Source organism: Morone saxatilis, unplaced genomic scaffold (assembly GCF_004916995.1).
Source record: "Morone saxatilis isolate NCDOM2014 unplaced genomic scaffold, NCSU_SB_2.0 Contig17, whole genome shotgun sequence".
Taxonomy (NCBI): Eukaryota; Metazoa; Chordata; class Actinopteri; family Moronidae; genus Morone; species Morone saxatilis.
In genome coordinates, this window is record NW_023339729.1 from 5002806 (window position 1) to 5018596 (window position 15791).

Genomic DNA, 15791 nt, shown 5'->3' on the forward strand with positions numbered 1-15791 from the left:
CTCTGTTTGTGTTTCACTGAGAGTATTGATTTTTTTTCTCAACTACACACCCCCTTACTACTGTTTTGTGGCTTTGTCTGTGTTATTATAAAATGATTTTGCAGTGACAATGAACATCTGTCAGCATTCATATGAATAAGTCAGATACTGCACATCCTCCCCTTTTGTTGGAAATGTTCTTTTTACTTGGATTTAATGAGGCAACATAGAAACAATGTAACCACTTCATAAAGTCTTTGAACATTCATGCACATAATATACATATAGAAATGCAAAAAAATAGGTTATTTTAGATTGACTAATTGCTTCGTTAGATAAGGCTCAAACCTCAAACTGATACAGAACAGTAACGGTGTGTGTGTGCATATAAAATGAAAACATGAGCTGCTGTGTCCTTTTGTTAGCTTTATTTAGCCTTTGTACTTGGCATGTCACATCTCTGTGTGGTGGCAGCAGTGGCGTTGGGATGTAAGCAGGTGTTAACTGGGTGGCTCAGTTATGGCTGCTTTCCTCTTACTTACTGTAAATGCTCTCTCTTCCTCCTGTTCTGCCATTCTCTCCATCCCTTCTTTCTCTTCTCCCTCCTCTCTTCTCTCCCTTTTTTCGAGCTGGGCTACAGATGAGTGGTTTTCCAAAGGTAAGCTCTTTACCGCTGTATGACCGCCCTTTGCTTCTGCTTCCTGTTGTCATCGTTGTTGTGGTAGTAGTACTAGAGTAGCTAACAGGTCGGTGTAACTGACTTTGTTCTAACATGCACGCATTCCCCTCACTGTGAAAGAGTTGTAGTGAAATACCTAACATGCATCTCAGTTTTTGGTCATAGCACGTGTCTAACCAAAGTAGAATAAATGTACTCACAGTAGAACTCATTCTGTAAAATAAATCCTCATATTTAGATTCTGCGTGTTTCTAAGGCTGTAATGTTGATGTTTGTTTCTAGGTAGGAAAGATGACGATGCAACAACAGATATCATAGACATTCCAAAGAGGACCTCACCTGCTAAAGGTAACTATAGGCTCAGTTGACACTTAAACTGTATGTAGCATACAGTAAGAGACAACTGAGAAATAAAATATACATCTGTCCCTAACTTTCCATCTCAAACCATCTTCACCCTCTTTTTGTCTCTCCTCCCTTCTGTTTCTTTTACATATTTCTCATCAATCACTTTCTCCTCCTTCCCTGTAGGCTATGAGCTGTTGTACCAGCCAGAGGTGGTCCGCATCTACACCTCTCTGCTAAAGGAGTCCAAGAACCCCACCGTGCTGGAAGCCTCGGCCGGAGCCATTCAGAACCTGTGTGCCGGACGCTGGACTGTAAGAACCGCTATCTGTTTTTCTCCGATTCCATTTCACAGCAGCAACGCTCCCTGTGCTGATCAAACACACTAGTTAAGGAATCATAACATTACAGCACACTACAGCACCAAACAGAGGGAGTTTGAATACTACTTGGCGTGTCGAGACAGTGGTGTGTATACTCAGGGAAGCACCTTTTGTCATGAGTCATCGTGCAGTTAGATTGGGCGTCACGAAATTACGTAAAAACCTGAGATCACAGTCTGTCAAAGGTAGAGAAGCTTGTCCCTTGATTTAAATGAAATATAAACTGTGTCTGTTTAGTATGGGCGATACATCCGTGCCTTGCTGCGCCAGGAGAAGGGTCTACCCATGCTGACAGAGCTGCTGGCCCACGGCAACGACCGCGTCGTCCGTGCCATGTCTGGAGCCCTCCGCAACCTGGCCATTGATTCACGCAACAGAGATCTACTAGGTGAGACTTGGAGCGCAGTGTGTGACTCAGCTAGTTGTTTTTCCCACAATACCACAGTTTTAACCATGTAGCACCAGAAGAATTTCTTGTATCAAGAAGATGGCGTCAGTAGTTTGTTTTAACGCTCTTCTCATACTTGGGTGTTGTCAGGTAGACATGCGGTGCCTCCGCTGGTGGCCAACCTGCCCGGCGGTGGTCAGAGTCAGCCGGTGCGAGCGCTGTCGGAAGAGACGGTGGTGTCGGTACTGAGCACGCTCCATGAGGTGCTGGGCTCCAGCCTGGAATCAGCCAAGACCCTCAGGGCCTCACAGGGAATCGAGAGACTGGTGCTCATTAATAAGGACGGGTGAGGATTTATAGAAGATCTTTTTAGGTCTGCAGTTTTGAATGACTTGTCTTCATGATGTGTTCTATATAAGCGCCATCTTGTTTTTAAATTCCCTCTCTCTGCCTCTGGTCCCCTGGGATAACCAGCAACCGCTCTGAGCGGGAGGTGCGTGGGGCCGGCCTGGTGCTGCAGACAGTGTGGGGCTACAAGGAGCTGCGGCGCACTTTGGAGAAGGACGGCTGGAAGAAGACAGACTTCATGGTCAACCTAAACCCTCCCAGCAACAACACCAGGGCCAACGGAGGATATGAGGACAGCACTCTGCCGCTCATAGGTCAGGAAACGAACGGGAAACGCATGCATGTGAAGTGTACCGCCCTGCAAAGCATCATGTCTGCGAGTTTAGTTTGTGTCTCCTGTCTTGAAATTACCTGTCCAGTGCAAGTATTGTTTGTATAGAAGCATTATTTTTATTATGTCATTTTGTTGATGTTAACCACTGCAAAACACACAAAAGGTATATTCCTTGTTAGTAATACAGAATACAAACTACTGCTAAGATTTAAACCATTAGTGGGTTTTTTTACTGTTTTATTCTCTAATGCATGGTACATTTTCAAATTCATCTATGCCTGGCTTATTTGAGTTTGCACAGGTCCATTTCTGATTGCTGTTTTATTTTAAATATGGAGAGTGCACTTGCAACAAGTTTTTATGTAAGGCATTCAAACGCTCTAATTCTAGTGTTTTTAAGCAAAACAAGTCTTTAATTTCACTTAAGCTCCAGAGAGCTCTGCTCAAATTCTACAGACTTAACTGTGGCGGTGTATCAGAGAATTGGCACTCCTTACAGTCTTTCTGTATGCTTCTATGTACTGCACTTCATAAGTTGTAGGCTGTTTGCAGACTTAGATTAGATTAGAGGTGCAGTCTTGTGCGTTTGTATCAACCCGCTTGCGATACCTTTAAGGGTGTACCCCACAGTGGGACATTTGAGATGATCCCAACTCAGTCAATCACCGTGTTTATGTTAAGGTTTTCTTTTTAATATGTTCAAAAGATCTTTGAGCTCCTTGGCACTGATTTTAAAGTTTCAAAACTCCACTCATGAAACACCAAAGTAACATAAACCATACATTTGCAAATACTAGCTGGGTCATGTCAGGCACTTGAAACACTTACAAAACACTCACACACCTACACAGTATTCTATCTTTGGCAGGAGATGGTGTGGCTGTTAACAACTGCTTCTCTGGAAGATAACAATAATGTTTAAAAGTACATATTGGTGCTCATTGTTTGTGTGTCTTTAATACACAGGGGGCAAAGGGGACCGGGACATGATTCCAATGAATGACATGGGACCAGGTACGTGTGACAGCAGAAAATACAGACACTCACACACAAACCAGGCTGTGATATTGGCTTGTGTAACAGATGAAACTTATCAATGAGTAGTTTTTTTGGGACACACACACACACACACACACGTACACCTACCTCTAGTTTAACATATATTTCTCTTCTTCAGATGCCTACTCCACACTGGACCAGAGAGGGAGAAGGAACACTCTGGATAACACACTCGAACCTGCTGACAAAGACGCAGTACAGGTACACACTGGCTCACATGCTCACACACACACACACACACACACATAACCCTGCATGACTGCACTTTAAGAACTATTTAAGTCCTTTACTCCTAACATCAACTCTGCTGCATACTTCTACATCCCTTTACTTACCCCAGTACAATTTTAAGAGCTTTGAACAGACAAATGTACATTTGTGAGAGTAATATTACAGGTTTTTAAAACACCCTTTCTGTAGAGCGGTCCTCCACAGGATGTTATCTTTTCATGTGCTAATACTGTTTACCTCTGCATAATCTCTGTGCAGTTCCACTCCCTTCAGGAGACATCAGTGCAGAGTCTGTGCAAAGCTGAATCATTTTTTTTTTTGGATTGGATAGTGACTGCATAGCAAAAAATGGTTTATCATGTGCAACACACACACACACACTCACACACTGACCTTTTTGAGGTTTCCGGATGATACACAGACCGATATCCTCATTTCTTGCTAAAAAGGTTGCCGTGTGAACGGACACACTCACACACGCCCACCGACAGCATGTTAATGCATGTCTTATTAAAGCGCTGTGGTTGATCTGCGTCTGGCACATTATTTCTCACCAGTGGTGTTTTTTTCCCCTGAAACATGACTAACATTAAACTAACATTTTGTAACCCTTCTTTCTTTTCTCATCTGATGCCCTTATTATTCCTCCACTTCTTTTCTCTTGCTGTTCTTTTTCCCCTCTTCTTTTTTTTCATATTTCACGTCTCCTCACCTTCTCCTTTTGGATTTTCACACGTAACCCTCTCATTTCTTTATTTACCCTGTCCTCGCTGTGTGTCTTGTCTCTCTGTCTCTTTATGTCTCCTTTGGTCTCTGTCCTCCTCTCTTTATCTGTCACACACTCCTACGCTCTTTCTTTTTGTCTCCCTCTTTCTCTCTCTCAGGGAGGGATGTATGGGGAGAGGCAGGCCTCTTTGCCTCTAATGGATTCTTACGATGGTTAGGCTACACCCACTGTCACACTGCATGTCAGCGCATGGTATGTGTGTCCCACCGGCTGCTCCTCTCAACTCACTGCATGGCCTAATACGTTAGTTGTGTATTAAGAACTGTGACTGTTTGTGTTTGACAGTGACCAGTGTTGTCAATGAGCTTCCATTGTATTTGGACTGTTTTTTGCTCCCCCTGCTGGTGAAAAAGTGTCAGTGATTTTTTTTTTTTGGTTTTCCTGAGATGTGATTTTATTTTTCTCTCTGCACAGTTTGTATAATTTTTGTCTAACATGTGGTGACCTTGTTGCCAGCAGCCACTATTGTGTATTGTATTTTGTGATTCTTTTTTAAGCCTCTGCTGTGAATCTGAAAGTGAAATGTGCGATTCTTCCCGCCTAGGCATGAACACCTCACATTAGCTGCTCCACATGATCAATTCCCACACTTGTGCCTCTTCTCTTGCAGAAAAACTGATTGTGTGCATTACAAGACGACAGCCTCCTCCCACCTACTGCCCTTGCTGAACTGACAATGGGGGACCACTACACTACCGATGGGACTAAACTCCATCCTTAACTCTTCTGTCTCTCTTCACTCTATTGCAGCTTCTCGTCTCTCTCTTTCTCTTTATTACATTCCCCCATTGCAGCTGACAAACTATTGAAACCACATGGAAAAACTGACGTGAATCTCCGCTCCCTGTGGACAAACCGGACGAGACACTATGACCACTTTGTGCTCTGTGGGTCCCTGAGCTCCAAAAACACTAACCACTCGATCGGAGGCCGTGGCCACAACACTACATCTCCACGCAACAATGCTACAACACTACAACTTGCCTGGACAACACTAATTCTCCCTGCGACTAAAAAGCAGAGACTGTGGCTTCATCTGAGAACTTTTCTATGTCTTGGAGGTCGGAGCGTAGACTTAGACTAATTAGAAAGAACTGTGGGGATCAGAGCAGGACACTTTTTGGGGAAATTTTACATAAATGGATATTACACTATGTTTCGAAGAAACTGAGGGAATGTGTCTTTTTCTCTCTCTCTTTCTGTTAGTTAAATACTACAAAAAATATCTTTCCTACCACTGATGTTTAACAATCTAATCAGATTTGTTGTTTTGGTAGTGGTAATTCCTCTTCTTGCTTTGCTCTGTACCACAGTAATGCACATGTGCCAAATGACACTGCTACAGTTGCGACTGCCAATATTGAATGCAAGAACTTCACACTTTTTGCAGCAGCTACACTGAAAAACTCATCATCTGCTTTGTTTTGTGCGCAGTTTGTGTCGGTGACAGTCCATCGCCAAGATGCATGGGGATGCTGCATTTTCTGTATTTGATTGTGATCCATAGATATAAGAGTGGAGGTCCAAGTATGGAGAATTCCTACAGACAGAACTAGAGACATTATTTTCTATCTCATTGGAATAGACAGTATAGTCTGTTCTACATTTCTAAAGTGTTTCTGTTAAATGTAGGCCCCTTAACTTTGTAATTATTGGGAGGTTTCACAGGATTCCATGGGTGCATTACCCTTATATGTCTGTAATCTTATGAATGTGTACATACAAGTGTCTAAGAGCATCTGTGTGGGCTAACTGGAGTGCCTCACTCATTCAGGATAGGTCTGATGGGTTTGTCCAACATGACAAGGGTTAACCAATCAAGGTGTGTTTTTCTCAGCAGTTGGGAATACTGTATATGGAACTCAGCAGTTATATTCTGCAAGATAATGGAATATGTGAACTTGTATGTATGTAAGAGTTGATTCTTGTCATTGGGATTGGTTTTTTACAAGGTATATAACCTGTGAGTTCTCTTTAATTTACTGCTATCCTTAGCCTACCTGGCTTTAAGACTACAGAATAGTACATGGGAAAAGACACAGTATTGTCTGTTTTTGCCCGCGTTTCTTACGTACAGTGCTTGTTCTGTAGAAGAATGCATATTCTTAGTGCCGAGTGAGATGTAGATACTTACTGAGTGGATGATTAAAAGAAGCACTAGGGGGGTATAATGTGTGTTTTTCTTTTTTTTCCTCCTTTTTTTATTTTTACCTTTCCTTTTATTTGTTTTCCATGCCAATTGAAACACTACTTCTCAAAGTAACAAGTTGCCTTCAAGAATGGACTGACTAAAAGAGGGGAATAGAGGAGAGCAAGGGTTTGTGTCAGAAAATCTGTGTAAGAGGCCAGAATCTGCTATTAGATAAAGTGTAGAAAAAAAAATAAAAGCACATTTAAACTATATATACAAGAGAATATTTGTTAATTTTGGTTTTATGTATTTCTTTTTTTTTAATATTGATTTGGGTTTAATTGTTTTGGGTGCTCTGGGTGAAAGCATATGCAATCAGTTTATATGTTTTGATTGAAAACATTCAGTTTATGTCTTAATTAAATGCAAAACAAGTTAGCTAATCAAAAATCCTCCAACACAGTCATCAGATACTGGAACACTAATGGAAAAATCTGATTCTGGACTACACCATAATCTCTTTGCCTTGGCTCTTAAAGTTGCACATTCTCATTTATGAATGAATTATGTAACTAGCAATACTGTTTTTAATAAAAAAGAAAATGATTTCTCAGAGCCTGTTTTCTTTTGCCTCTTGTTGATCACACTCATTTATAACAGATCAGTGAGGAGCGGTTCATTATGGGAACAGAGAACAAACAAACGTCGTTATACAGAGCGGCCAGTAGGTGTCGCTATTAATCAGCGGCTCACCACTTCACCTGCGACAACAGTGGGTGTGAAACATTGAATGATTGTGGGACTTTGATTTTGGGGTTCAGTGCTAGCGTCATTTGTTTGAAATACAGTTAAAGTTTCCGAAACACATCTGCTCTGCAACAGAGAAATACTGGTAAGTGTGATGTCCATGCTAATGCGAAGTTACCTCACTTTATCTGCAGTGTGTGAACTTCAGTGTACAGTAAGCTAACCTTAACTTGAGCCAGTCACACTGAGCTGCACCGCGGTTTGACAGTTAACTGTACTGTCGTTGGTGAACGAGGTGGACATGTCACATTTATTTCTTAAATCTTCTTTTGGTTATTGCGGCTAACAGCTAACGTTAGCTGCCTTATTAGCAGAAATGAGAAAAACAACTTGCGACGCAAATTTCATCCTTAAAAGAAATGTTGTGCAGAATTGTGCCCTGTGGCTGAAAGAAACCGGCTGAGGTTAACAGAAAAGACAACTTAAGTGTAGTGAAATGTTTAAGTAAAAATGACATTTAACATTAACGTTCCGCGAGCGCAGTTGTGGTCCTCCACGTGCTCGGAGTCCAGTATTTAAGGCTGAGACACGAACCAGGCTGTGCCACGTTAATGCTAGGCGGCTATGTTGCTGCTGCACATGTCAGTCAAAACAACTCTTGTGCTGCGCTTTAAGGGAAAAAAGCTGCTTTAAAAATTCAGTAAAGAACTGCAGCTATAGACTGTGACACAGTAACTGTTCAAGGTGCTTTACATTGCACATGGATAAATAAATGATACAGGATAACAACTTGTAACGCATTCAGACATTAAAATGAAATCATCAATAAATAGTAAAACCGAAGCAGGGACGGAGGTTTAAATGGGAAACAGTGAACAGGTAGGCTTTAACCGCCTCAGCCCTGCTGGATCCGCCACTGTCATGCTGTAAGGTCACACACTGTTCAAACACACACAACTTTATTTTAAATTCTAGTGAAGATCCAAAAGTTTTCAAAGATATCAAAAATGCAATATATGTATGTATTTGGTTCGAATGAGCATACAGAACTTATATTTGTGATGTTTTATAACTAAATGTTTATTTTGATGGGGCATTTAAGGGAGAAAAGAAAACTCAGGTTCACTGGTACCAGCAACGGTAGGTGTGCTTTTGTTTGTTTCTTTAAACAGTAACTACATTCCTTTTATCTGTTATCTCACCTCTGATACACTTCTTGCTCCCAGTACACATGTGGACATGCAGAGGTACCGGTGGCCAGGTTATGAGATGCAGCTTCTCAGAGAGCTGCAGAGACAACAAAACAACGCCCAGTTCTGTGATACCCTGTTGCAAACTGAAGGTGAGCTGTGTACGTGATTGCACTATTGAAATGAAACAGTGGTGTAGCATACTTAAAGTTTTAAATGGAATGAAAATCCATTTGATTTTTTTTCAATATCTCCTACAATTTGTGAAGGTATCTCAGTCCCAACCCACAGTTGCATCCTCGCAGCTCTCAGTCCCTACCTGTCTCAGAAGCTGTCAGCCTCACCGCCTCCTCCATCGGGCCAGAAGCGCCAGCTCCAGCTCCAGGCTGTCAAGGCCCAGACCCTGCTGAAGCTGGTTGGTCTTCTGTACTCCGGGGAGGTGGAGGTGAAGGGAAGCATAGAACAGAATGACGTGCTGTCTGCAGCCCGCCAGTTTGGGATAACAGCCCTTGTTGAAAGACAGAGCTTCTCCATTTCCCTTAATGATGACTCAAACTCCTTGACACCTCAGGAAGACAGCTCCCACCAGCAGTCATCTGAGTTTGGGGACAGGGTTGGGACAGGATTGGACGATAAAAAAACAAATGCCAAGACGGCTGAAACAAGGGAAGATACCGAGCAGCCAAGCCCCGCCAACAGAGATGAGATACCAGGAGAGGAACAAGGAAACTCTACAGAGAAGCATGCGTGCGCAAATATAGGGACGAAGAGTCTGGCTAAGATGAAACAGATGCAAAAGATGATGATGAAAGAGACGACACAGATTTCTATCAAGGTAAGAAGAAGCAGTTCATTTTTTCACATGAAAATAACCTTGAAGGAGTTGTCTTTCATGAATGCATGTGGACATAAAGCCTAAAAGCTGTTTTAGACGAGATTACAGAGAAATTTTGTTTATCAGGCCAAATTGCAAAATTACACGACAGAATACAGGACCTGGAAGTAAGGGTGCTGTCAACAAACCACAACGTCCTGAGAAGGGATTGACCAGTATGGTCTTTTCAGGGCTGATACAGATACTGATTATTAGTAATCAAAGAAACCGATGACTGATATTTGAAACCGAAACACATTTGCAATAAAAATGGAAATCTTGGTGTCAGATTTTTAAATATCTCATGGTGGAGTGTAACTAAATCTACCTCCAATTTTGAGGTACTTTACTTACTTTATTCTGAATATTTTCATTTTGTGCTACTTCATACTTATACACATTTTGGAGGCAAATATACAATTTATTTGATACTAGTTTGCAGACTCACATTATTAATACAAATATAAACCATCTCATAAATGATGTATTATTATAGATCTATATATAAGATCCCCAGCAGTTAAGTAGTTAAAAATTAGCTCCACATTTACCAGCTCCAACATTAAAGTGATGAACACATTATTGTAACAATACCAAAATCCAGCGATTATAATATATTATTCTTAAATAGGTTATTCTGCACTTTATTTAAAGTATATTTTGATGCCAATACTTTTGTACTTTTACTAAGATTTTGAATACAGGAGTGATTTTACACTGTGGTATCGCTCCTTTTTAAGCAAAAGATCAGAGTACTTTAAGCATATATTTAATTAAATGCAGCAAATGAGAACCTTTCAACATTATCTTGAGAAAAATGATTACTATACTTTTGCTCATGATGTGAAACCAATCCGATAATAGTGCTTTGGGCGGGTCATTGAGCAAGACTAAGGAGTGGTGGCTACAGACAGAGAGACAGAGAGAGGCGGCTACATTAGAGCCAAAGTAGCACATTACCTTTGGGAGTCGCGTTGTGCAAGTTTTCATCTCAACATTCTGGGAATATGAGTCTATTGAACCATAAGAGATCGTATTGTTGGGTTGCAGCTACCTACCGTAGTGTGCGACTCATTTTTTCGTCTAGCAAATTTTTCAGGTTATCCCAGTCAACTCAACCGCTGTTGCCCAGCCATTTTGAGCCCTGTATCGATTTCCCCTCGGCTGTAGAAATGGTTGTCACTTCCACATTCCACAAAGACAAGAAAGGACGTTTAAAGTTTGTGGATTCAGTGACAGGGTTGTCACATGTGTCAGCTATGATATGTTCATGATGTCTTTGGACTGTCATAACAAATCCACCTTTTGTGTTCTCGTCATTGCTGGAGTGTCTTTCCTCTGTGCAGGTGAAGCTGAGGAGGAGGACCAAAGGAGAAGTGTGGGAGGTTGTGAGCATGCAAGACGCAGATGACACACTGTCAGTTCTTACCTCCCTGAAACAGGTAGATAAGTATGATGATGTCATTCTGTACAGACACACTTTAATCCACTTGGATTTGATTGGATGTTTTGATGTGCGGAGGACGCAAATATATAACAATTAGAATATTGTGCAATAAATACTCAATAATTTGTCTTGGTGATGTGTGGCAGTGCAGAGAGACTATAATTTCACAGTATTGACTAATAAATGCAGCAAAAGAAAGACATCACTTCATCAGACATTATTTAAAGTTGCTCATATATATGCATTGTGAAAATAGGGGGTAGAATATTAAGGATAAAGATCCTTTTTTTTGAAGACACTATGAAACTACAAACCTTGGTCACATTAGCCATGTAGCGGTGCTGTATTTGTCTGCCCTAATGATTTTGGCTGGGACTGATGCACCTAATAACTTAATGTGGTCTCTCTGGACCTCTGTTAGTCTCATATTGTCTCATAGTGGTGACTGCCAGGCCTTCCTTTTTTATGAAATGAAATGCGAGTGACGAACAGAAGCCAGAAGCTTTTTGATATATCGCAATACAAACACAAACTAAAGCACTAAGAAATATAATGAACGCATGGGAAAGTAATGAGATGACAGAAGGGAAGTGTTAAGAGTAAGAATAATGCTCTTGGCAAATTTATTGTGCAACACGCATGGAGACGTGACACACAGAAGAGGAGGCGGTGCTGTGGAGAGTGGTGCAGGTAGTCAGGCAGAAGTTCTGGTGTGTTGTTCAGGCTATATGATGCAAACATCCGGTAAAATCCTAACTTAGTAGCTCCAGACTGCTCGAGCTGCCGCCTGAAGCTAGATGGACAGCAAGCATGTTTCATCATCTGCTCCCAGACTCGAGCCTGAGACCAGCAGCACCACCGCTCTGCGGATAATTGTCAGGAAAGTTTGACAACAGAAATCGAGGTTGTATGTTGTAGTGGTTCTGACATGAATTGAATCTTATTAAGCTAAAGGTGATAAAAGATGTGAGCTCTTATTCTTCTTTCACAGACGGACCGTACAAACGGTGAGCCCTCCTCTGTCCAGCCAGGCCAACTTCATAAACCAGAGACCCTGATTCTTCAATCTGCCACCGCCAACTCCCCCGAACAACCACCTCACCCCAACAATGCCCCTGACTCCCAGCTTCTCTGTAGTGACTGCCTCACCCCAAACCATAACGATGACCTTGAGTCAGTCCCACTCCCCCAGCCTCAGGCTCTTGTGGAGGAGTCTGAAGAGCAGATAGAGAAGCTGCTGGAGGACATCATGATGGGCCTGAACATCCTGCCAAACTTGAAGAGGGACTGCAAGAAGTCTCATCACCTTCAACGAGGCCACGACGGCACACCGGCCATGTGCCAGGTCCCGGTTACAGAGGATGAGCGGGCGCATAGTCAAATGCCTGCTCCCGTCGGTGCAGCAGGGTGTGTGTATAACCAGGATTTTGGGACACAGATTGGTCACTCTTCAGCAGGTACAGGTATCTAGATGCATATGTTTTCTTAATTATTTTTTCCCCTGCAACATTTGCAGACTGCTGTCCTTTTTGATATATAAATTGCTGGTTTAATGTATTGCCAAACAGTGGCCGTTGGGCAAGCTAGAGAAGTAAGTAAGTAGCCATTTATAATTCAAAGAGGGAGAGTTTTGGTAGTGGGATAACTAAATAGAAATATCAGACATGCTGTGAATCTGTATTTACAAGCTAAAATAACTTTTTGCATGTGGTGTGTGTTGAATTGGGGAAGCCAATAATTTCATGTCCATAAAATATAGAAAACCAGAAAATCCCTACAACTGAAAAGATGGAACTATGGAAAAATTACTTCAATGATTGATAAATCGATGATTCAGTTAACTAATCTTTGGGTTTATTGTTCAGAGTGCTGAAGAAAACAAAAACACAGATTTACCTTAATGAGCACACAAACAGTCTCACTTGAACTTGTCTTCAGTCCACAATCTAAATGCACACACAGCTACCCACACATCCCAAACCCCCAGCCTAACACCAGCCACCTCAGCTTTGTTAATTCAAGATGAATTGACAGCAGTCTTCCCACCTGTTGTACAGGTATCCATTGTTGTTTTACAGCTCAGAACCAGCCCAGCTGCTCAAGCCTTTCGCCCGCGCCTGTGCTCATCCAGCAGCACCAGCAGCGCTCTCCTCAGTATCACTCATCCGTCACGTCCATATGGCAAAGAGATGGAACGAACCACCAGAGCACGCCAATATCCAAAAGTCTCAATTGTATATATCCTGAAGCACCCACAATAAGATCAGTCATACCCCCATCGTTATACTCCAGTGGGCAGAAACCACATTATCTAGCACATGAGGAACTGTCTTCACAAGATGATGAGAACATCCTAGAGTTTTTACCCATGACGAATGGAAATGAGGCGGAGTCCTTGCGTTATTTTTCTTTACCTTGCGTGGATGATATGCGGCTTCCTCGATGTCTCTCTCCATTAGAGCCATTTGCCTCAGCAGCAAAACGTCAGCCTATCCTCAACAACTCGACCAACCATGACGAAAAAATTCATCCCCAGCCATCTCAAAATGGGCGATCCTGGCTCACAGAAAACCCTGGATCACTACAATTTCCTCTCAGTGCCATCACTCACAGAGAAAATAAAAGTGTATATTTACCACAGGATACAAACCACAGCTGTTGGTCAAGGCGATGGCAGAAACATCCAGAGAATCCACAAAATAGGGGAACCTGGGCAGAATCAGTGTCAGAAGTGAAATCTGACCAAAGGAAGATAAAGGAATGTTTAAAATGTAAACAAAGTGACACTAAAGGTGATGCTGCGGTGCCCAAAAGGAGGAAGAGAAAGCCCACAAGTCATCCACAAAATGCTGCCAGTTCTCTTCTGGCATACAACGATGTGAAAGTCAGTGATGGAACACTAAAAAAACTAAAAAGATTCAGTCAAATTAACCTGAGTGTTTGTTCAGTGAGTTTGTCAAGCAACAATGTGCTGGCAAAGGAAAGGGAAATGGCCCCCAGTGCTTTAAACATACCAAACAAATTCTTAGGCAAACCAGATGAACCGTCAGCCATCACAGAAAGTTCAAGGGAGAAAACCAGAGGGGCTGGGGATCTCAGTATCGACCAGACTCGGATCAGGACCAGGAGCTTCTTGAAAAAAACTCAGACTCAAACTCAAGAGACCCCAAGTGACACAAGCCTAGAAAATTATTTGGTTTTAAAACCCGTGGCCTGTAGAGCTAAGATCTTGAATGAACAAGGAGTCTCACCCGTCAGGCGGAAACGTGGAAGGCCGCGAAAAGCGAAGCTTGAAGAGAACCTTCCTGCCATCAACGGTAATAACAGCCACGGTGCGGAAAGTGAGCAGCAAATTGACAACAATTTGCCAAAGGAGGAGGAGGATGGTGATAAAACAAAGAAGAGGCATAAAAGGCGGAGGAGGAATAGAAGTGAAGGGGAGGTAATTGCAGTTAAGAAGGCCAAAAGCGCTGAGACCGCTGGCAAGGCTGAGGCAGACGATAACGATGACAGAAAACTTGACGCACCCAAACGGCCGCGGATGGTCACTCTGAAGGAGTTTCAAAAGCTCATCAAGCGCCAACACTCAAAAACAAGAAAGTCAAAGGAGAGCAAGGACAAGGAAACAAACGAAACTGCAAGAGATGTAGGCGGTGAAGCGAGGCCATGTGGCAGCAGATGTGAAAAATTATTTAAGGGGACAGAATTGGACGTAGACATCAGTCAGCGTCAGAACGGGGACGGGATTGAAGAGCCTTGCGTCAATGTCACAGTTGATAAAAATCACAATCAAATTTTCAACAAATCAACAGCTGAGTATAGCAAATCACGACGACATGACACAAACAGCTCTACCAGTGAGGAGACCAGTTTGTTGAGTGAGGAGTACCATCCAGTGTTTTCCTTTGATGTCTTGGGAGAAGAGGTGGCCAAGTTAGCTGCTGACAGGGAGCAAACACAGAGGAGTTCTGATGAAGGTAAAGTGTTTGTTCCTTTATTTGTGGTAGATTATTGTGTACAGTGAGTAAAAATGAGTCCACATGAATTATGGGAAAAGACCACTGATTATTTTTCATTTGATTTTATTGGTTAGGCTGGAAAAGAACATATTTTCTTAAAGCCACTGCAATATGTGTAAGGTTAAAAAACTCCATCTCCAACGCCATCTGGTGGTAATATCAAGAATGACAGTGTGACCAACCAATAAATGCAAGATGCTTGAATCACACAGGTGGGTAGAAGTAATTGTAACTCTTTGGACTAAAACCAATCATTTAAATGAGAGGAAACGTCTCTTGGGTGGAAGTGCTTACAACTCACAGGGTGCTTTTCATTATGCTAATGTGTTTCCTCGTTCCCCTCACTCGCTTCCTTTCCTCATGCCTTAGCTCCTCCCAGCGAGGAGGTAAGAGAGAGAGAGAGAGAGAAATGAGAAGACAGTAGAGCCGAAACTGCTAAATGAGAAATCCTTGCTTCCACAGCGTCAGTAACATATTAATGTTTATTACTGTTGTTGATTTTAATCATTTAATATTCCTTTGAAATCTTCTCATTCATGTACTGATCATTGTAATGATTACTTATTATTGTCTTATTATTATTTGCTTGTATTATTGTTTTCTGCACAATAATACACCACATAGCTGCATAAGAATGTGTTTAAATGTCAATTTTAGGGTAAAATGAAAAAGCACAAAAAACAAACATTGCTTCTTTGTGTGAATACTTTGAGACTGTAGACTGTAAATTGTTATTTAAAACACACGGCGTATTATATTGCATCTCACCATGTAGCTGTATTCTATGATGTTTAGAGCCACATACATACACTGCAGAGTAAAAGCTGTGAGAATAAACTGTGAATAAAGA

General features: G+C 41.9%; 2 protein-coding genes across 7 annotated transcripts in view; both read left to right on the forward strand.

Annotated features, from left to right (window-relative positions):
- Positions 1-7277, forward strand: part of ctnnd1 (catenin (cadherin-associated protein), delta 1) — a 28162-nt gene extending 20885 nt beyond the window's left edge. For 4 of the 6 annotated variants that reach the window (XM_035660009.1, XM_035660005.1, XM_035660006.1 and 1 more), the window contains 10 exons: positions 620-637; positions 941-1006; positions 1190-1317; positions 1624-1774; positions 1925-2120; positions 2249-2436; positions 3423-3470; positions 3634-3716; positions 4631-4725; positions 5144-7277. In XM_035660009.1, the coding sequence (XP_035515902.1) occupies positions 620-637; positions 941-1006; positions 1190-1317; positions 1624-1774; positions 1925-2120; positions 2249-2436; positions 3423-3470; positions 3634-3716; positions 4631-4690 (938 nt within the window). In that variant the 3' untranslated portion in view covers positions 4691-4725; positions 5144-7277. The remainder of the gene's footprint in view (positions 1-619; positions 638-940; positions 1007-1189; positions 1318-1623; positions 1775-1924; positions 2121-2248; positions 2437-3422; positions 3471-3633; positions 3717-4630; positions 4726-5143) is intronic. The other 2 variants (XM_035660008.1, XM_035660007.1) reach the window with 2 other exon arrangements.
- Positions 7278-8518: 1241 nt separating this feature from the next.
- The window catches only part of LOC118326536, an 8847-nt gene continuing 1574 nt past the window's right edge, over positions 8519-15791 (forward strand). The window contains exons 1-6 of the mRNA XM_035659550.1: positions 8519-8551; positions 8638-8753; positions 8871-9436; positions 10822-10917; positions 11914-12379; positions 12980-14899. Coding sequence (XP_035515443.1) covers positions 8651-8753; positions 8871-9436; positions 10822-10917; positions 11914-12379; positions 12980-14899 — 3151 coding nt within the window. The 5' untranslated portion in view covers positions 8519-8551; positions 8638-8650. The remainder of the gene's footprint in view (positions 8552-8637; positions 8754-8870; positions 9437-10821; positions 10918-11913; positions 12380-12979; positions 14900-15791) is intronic.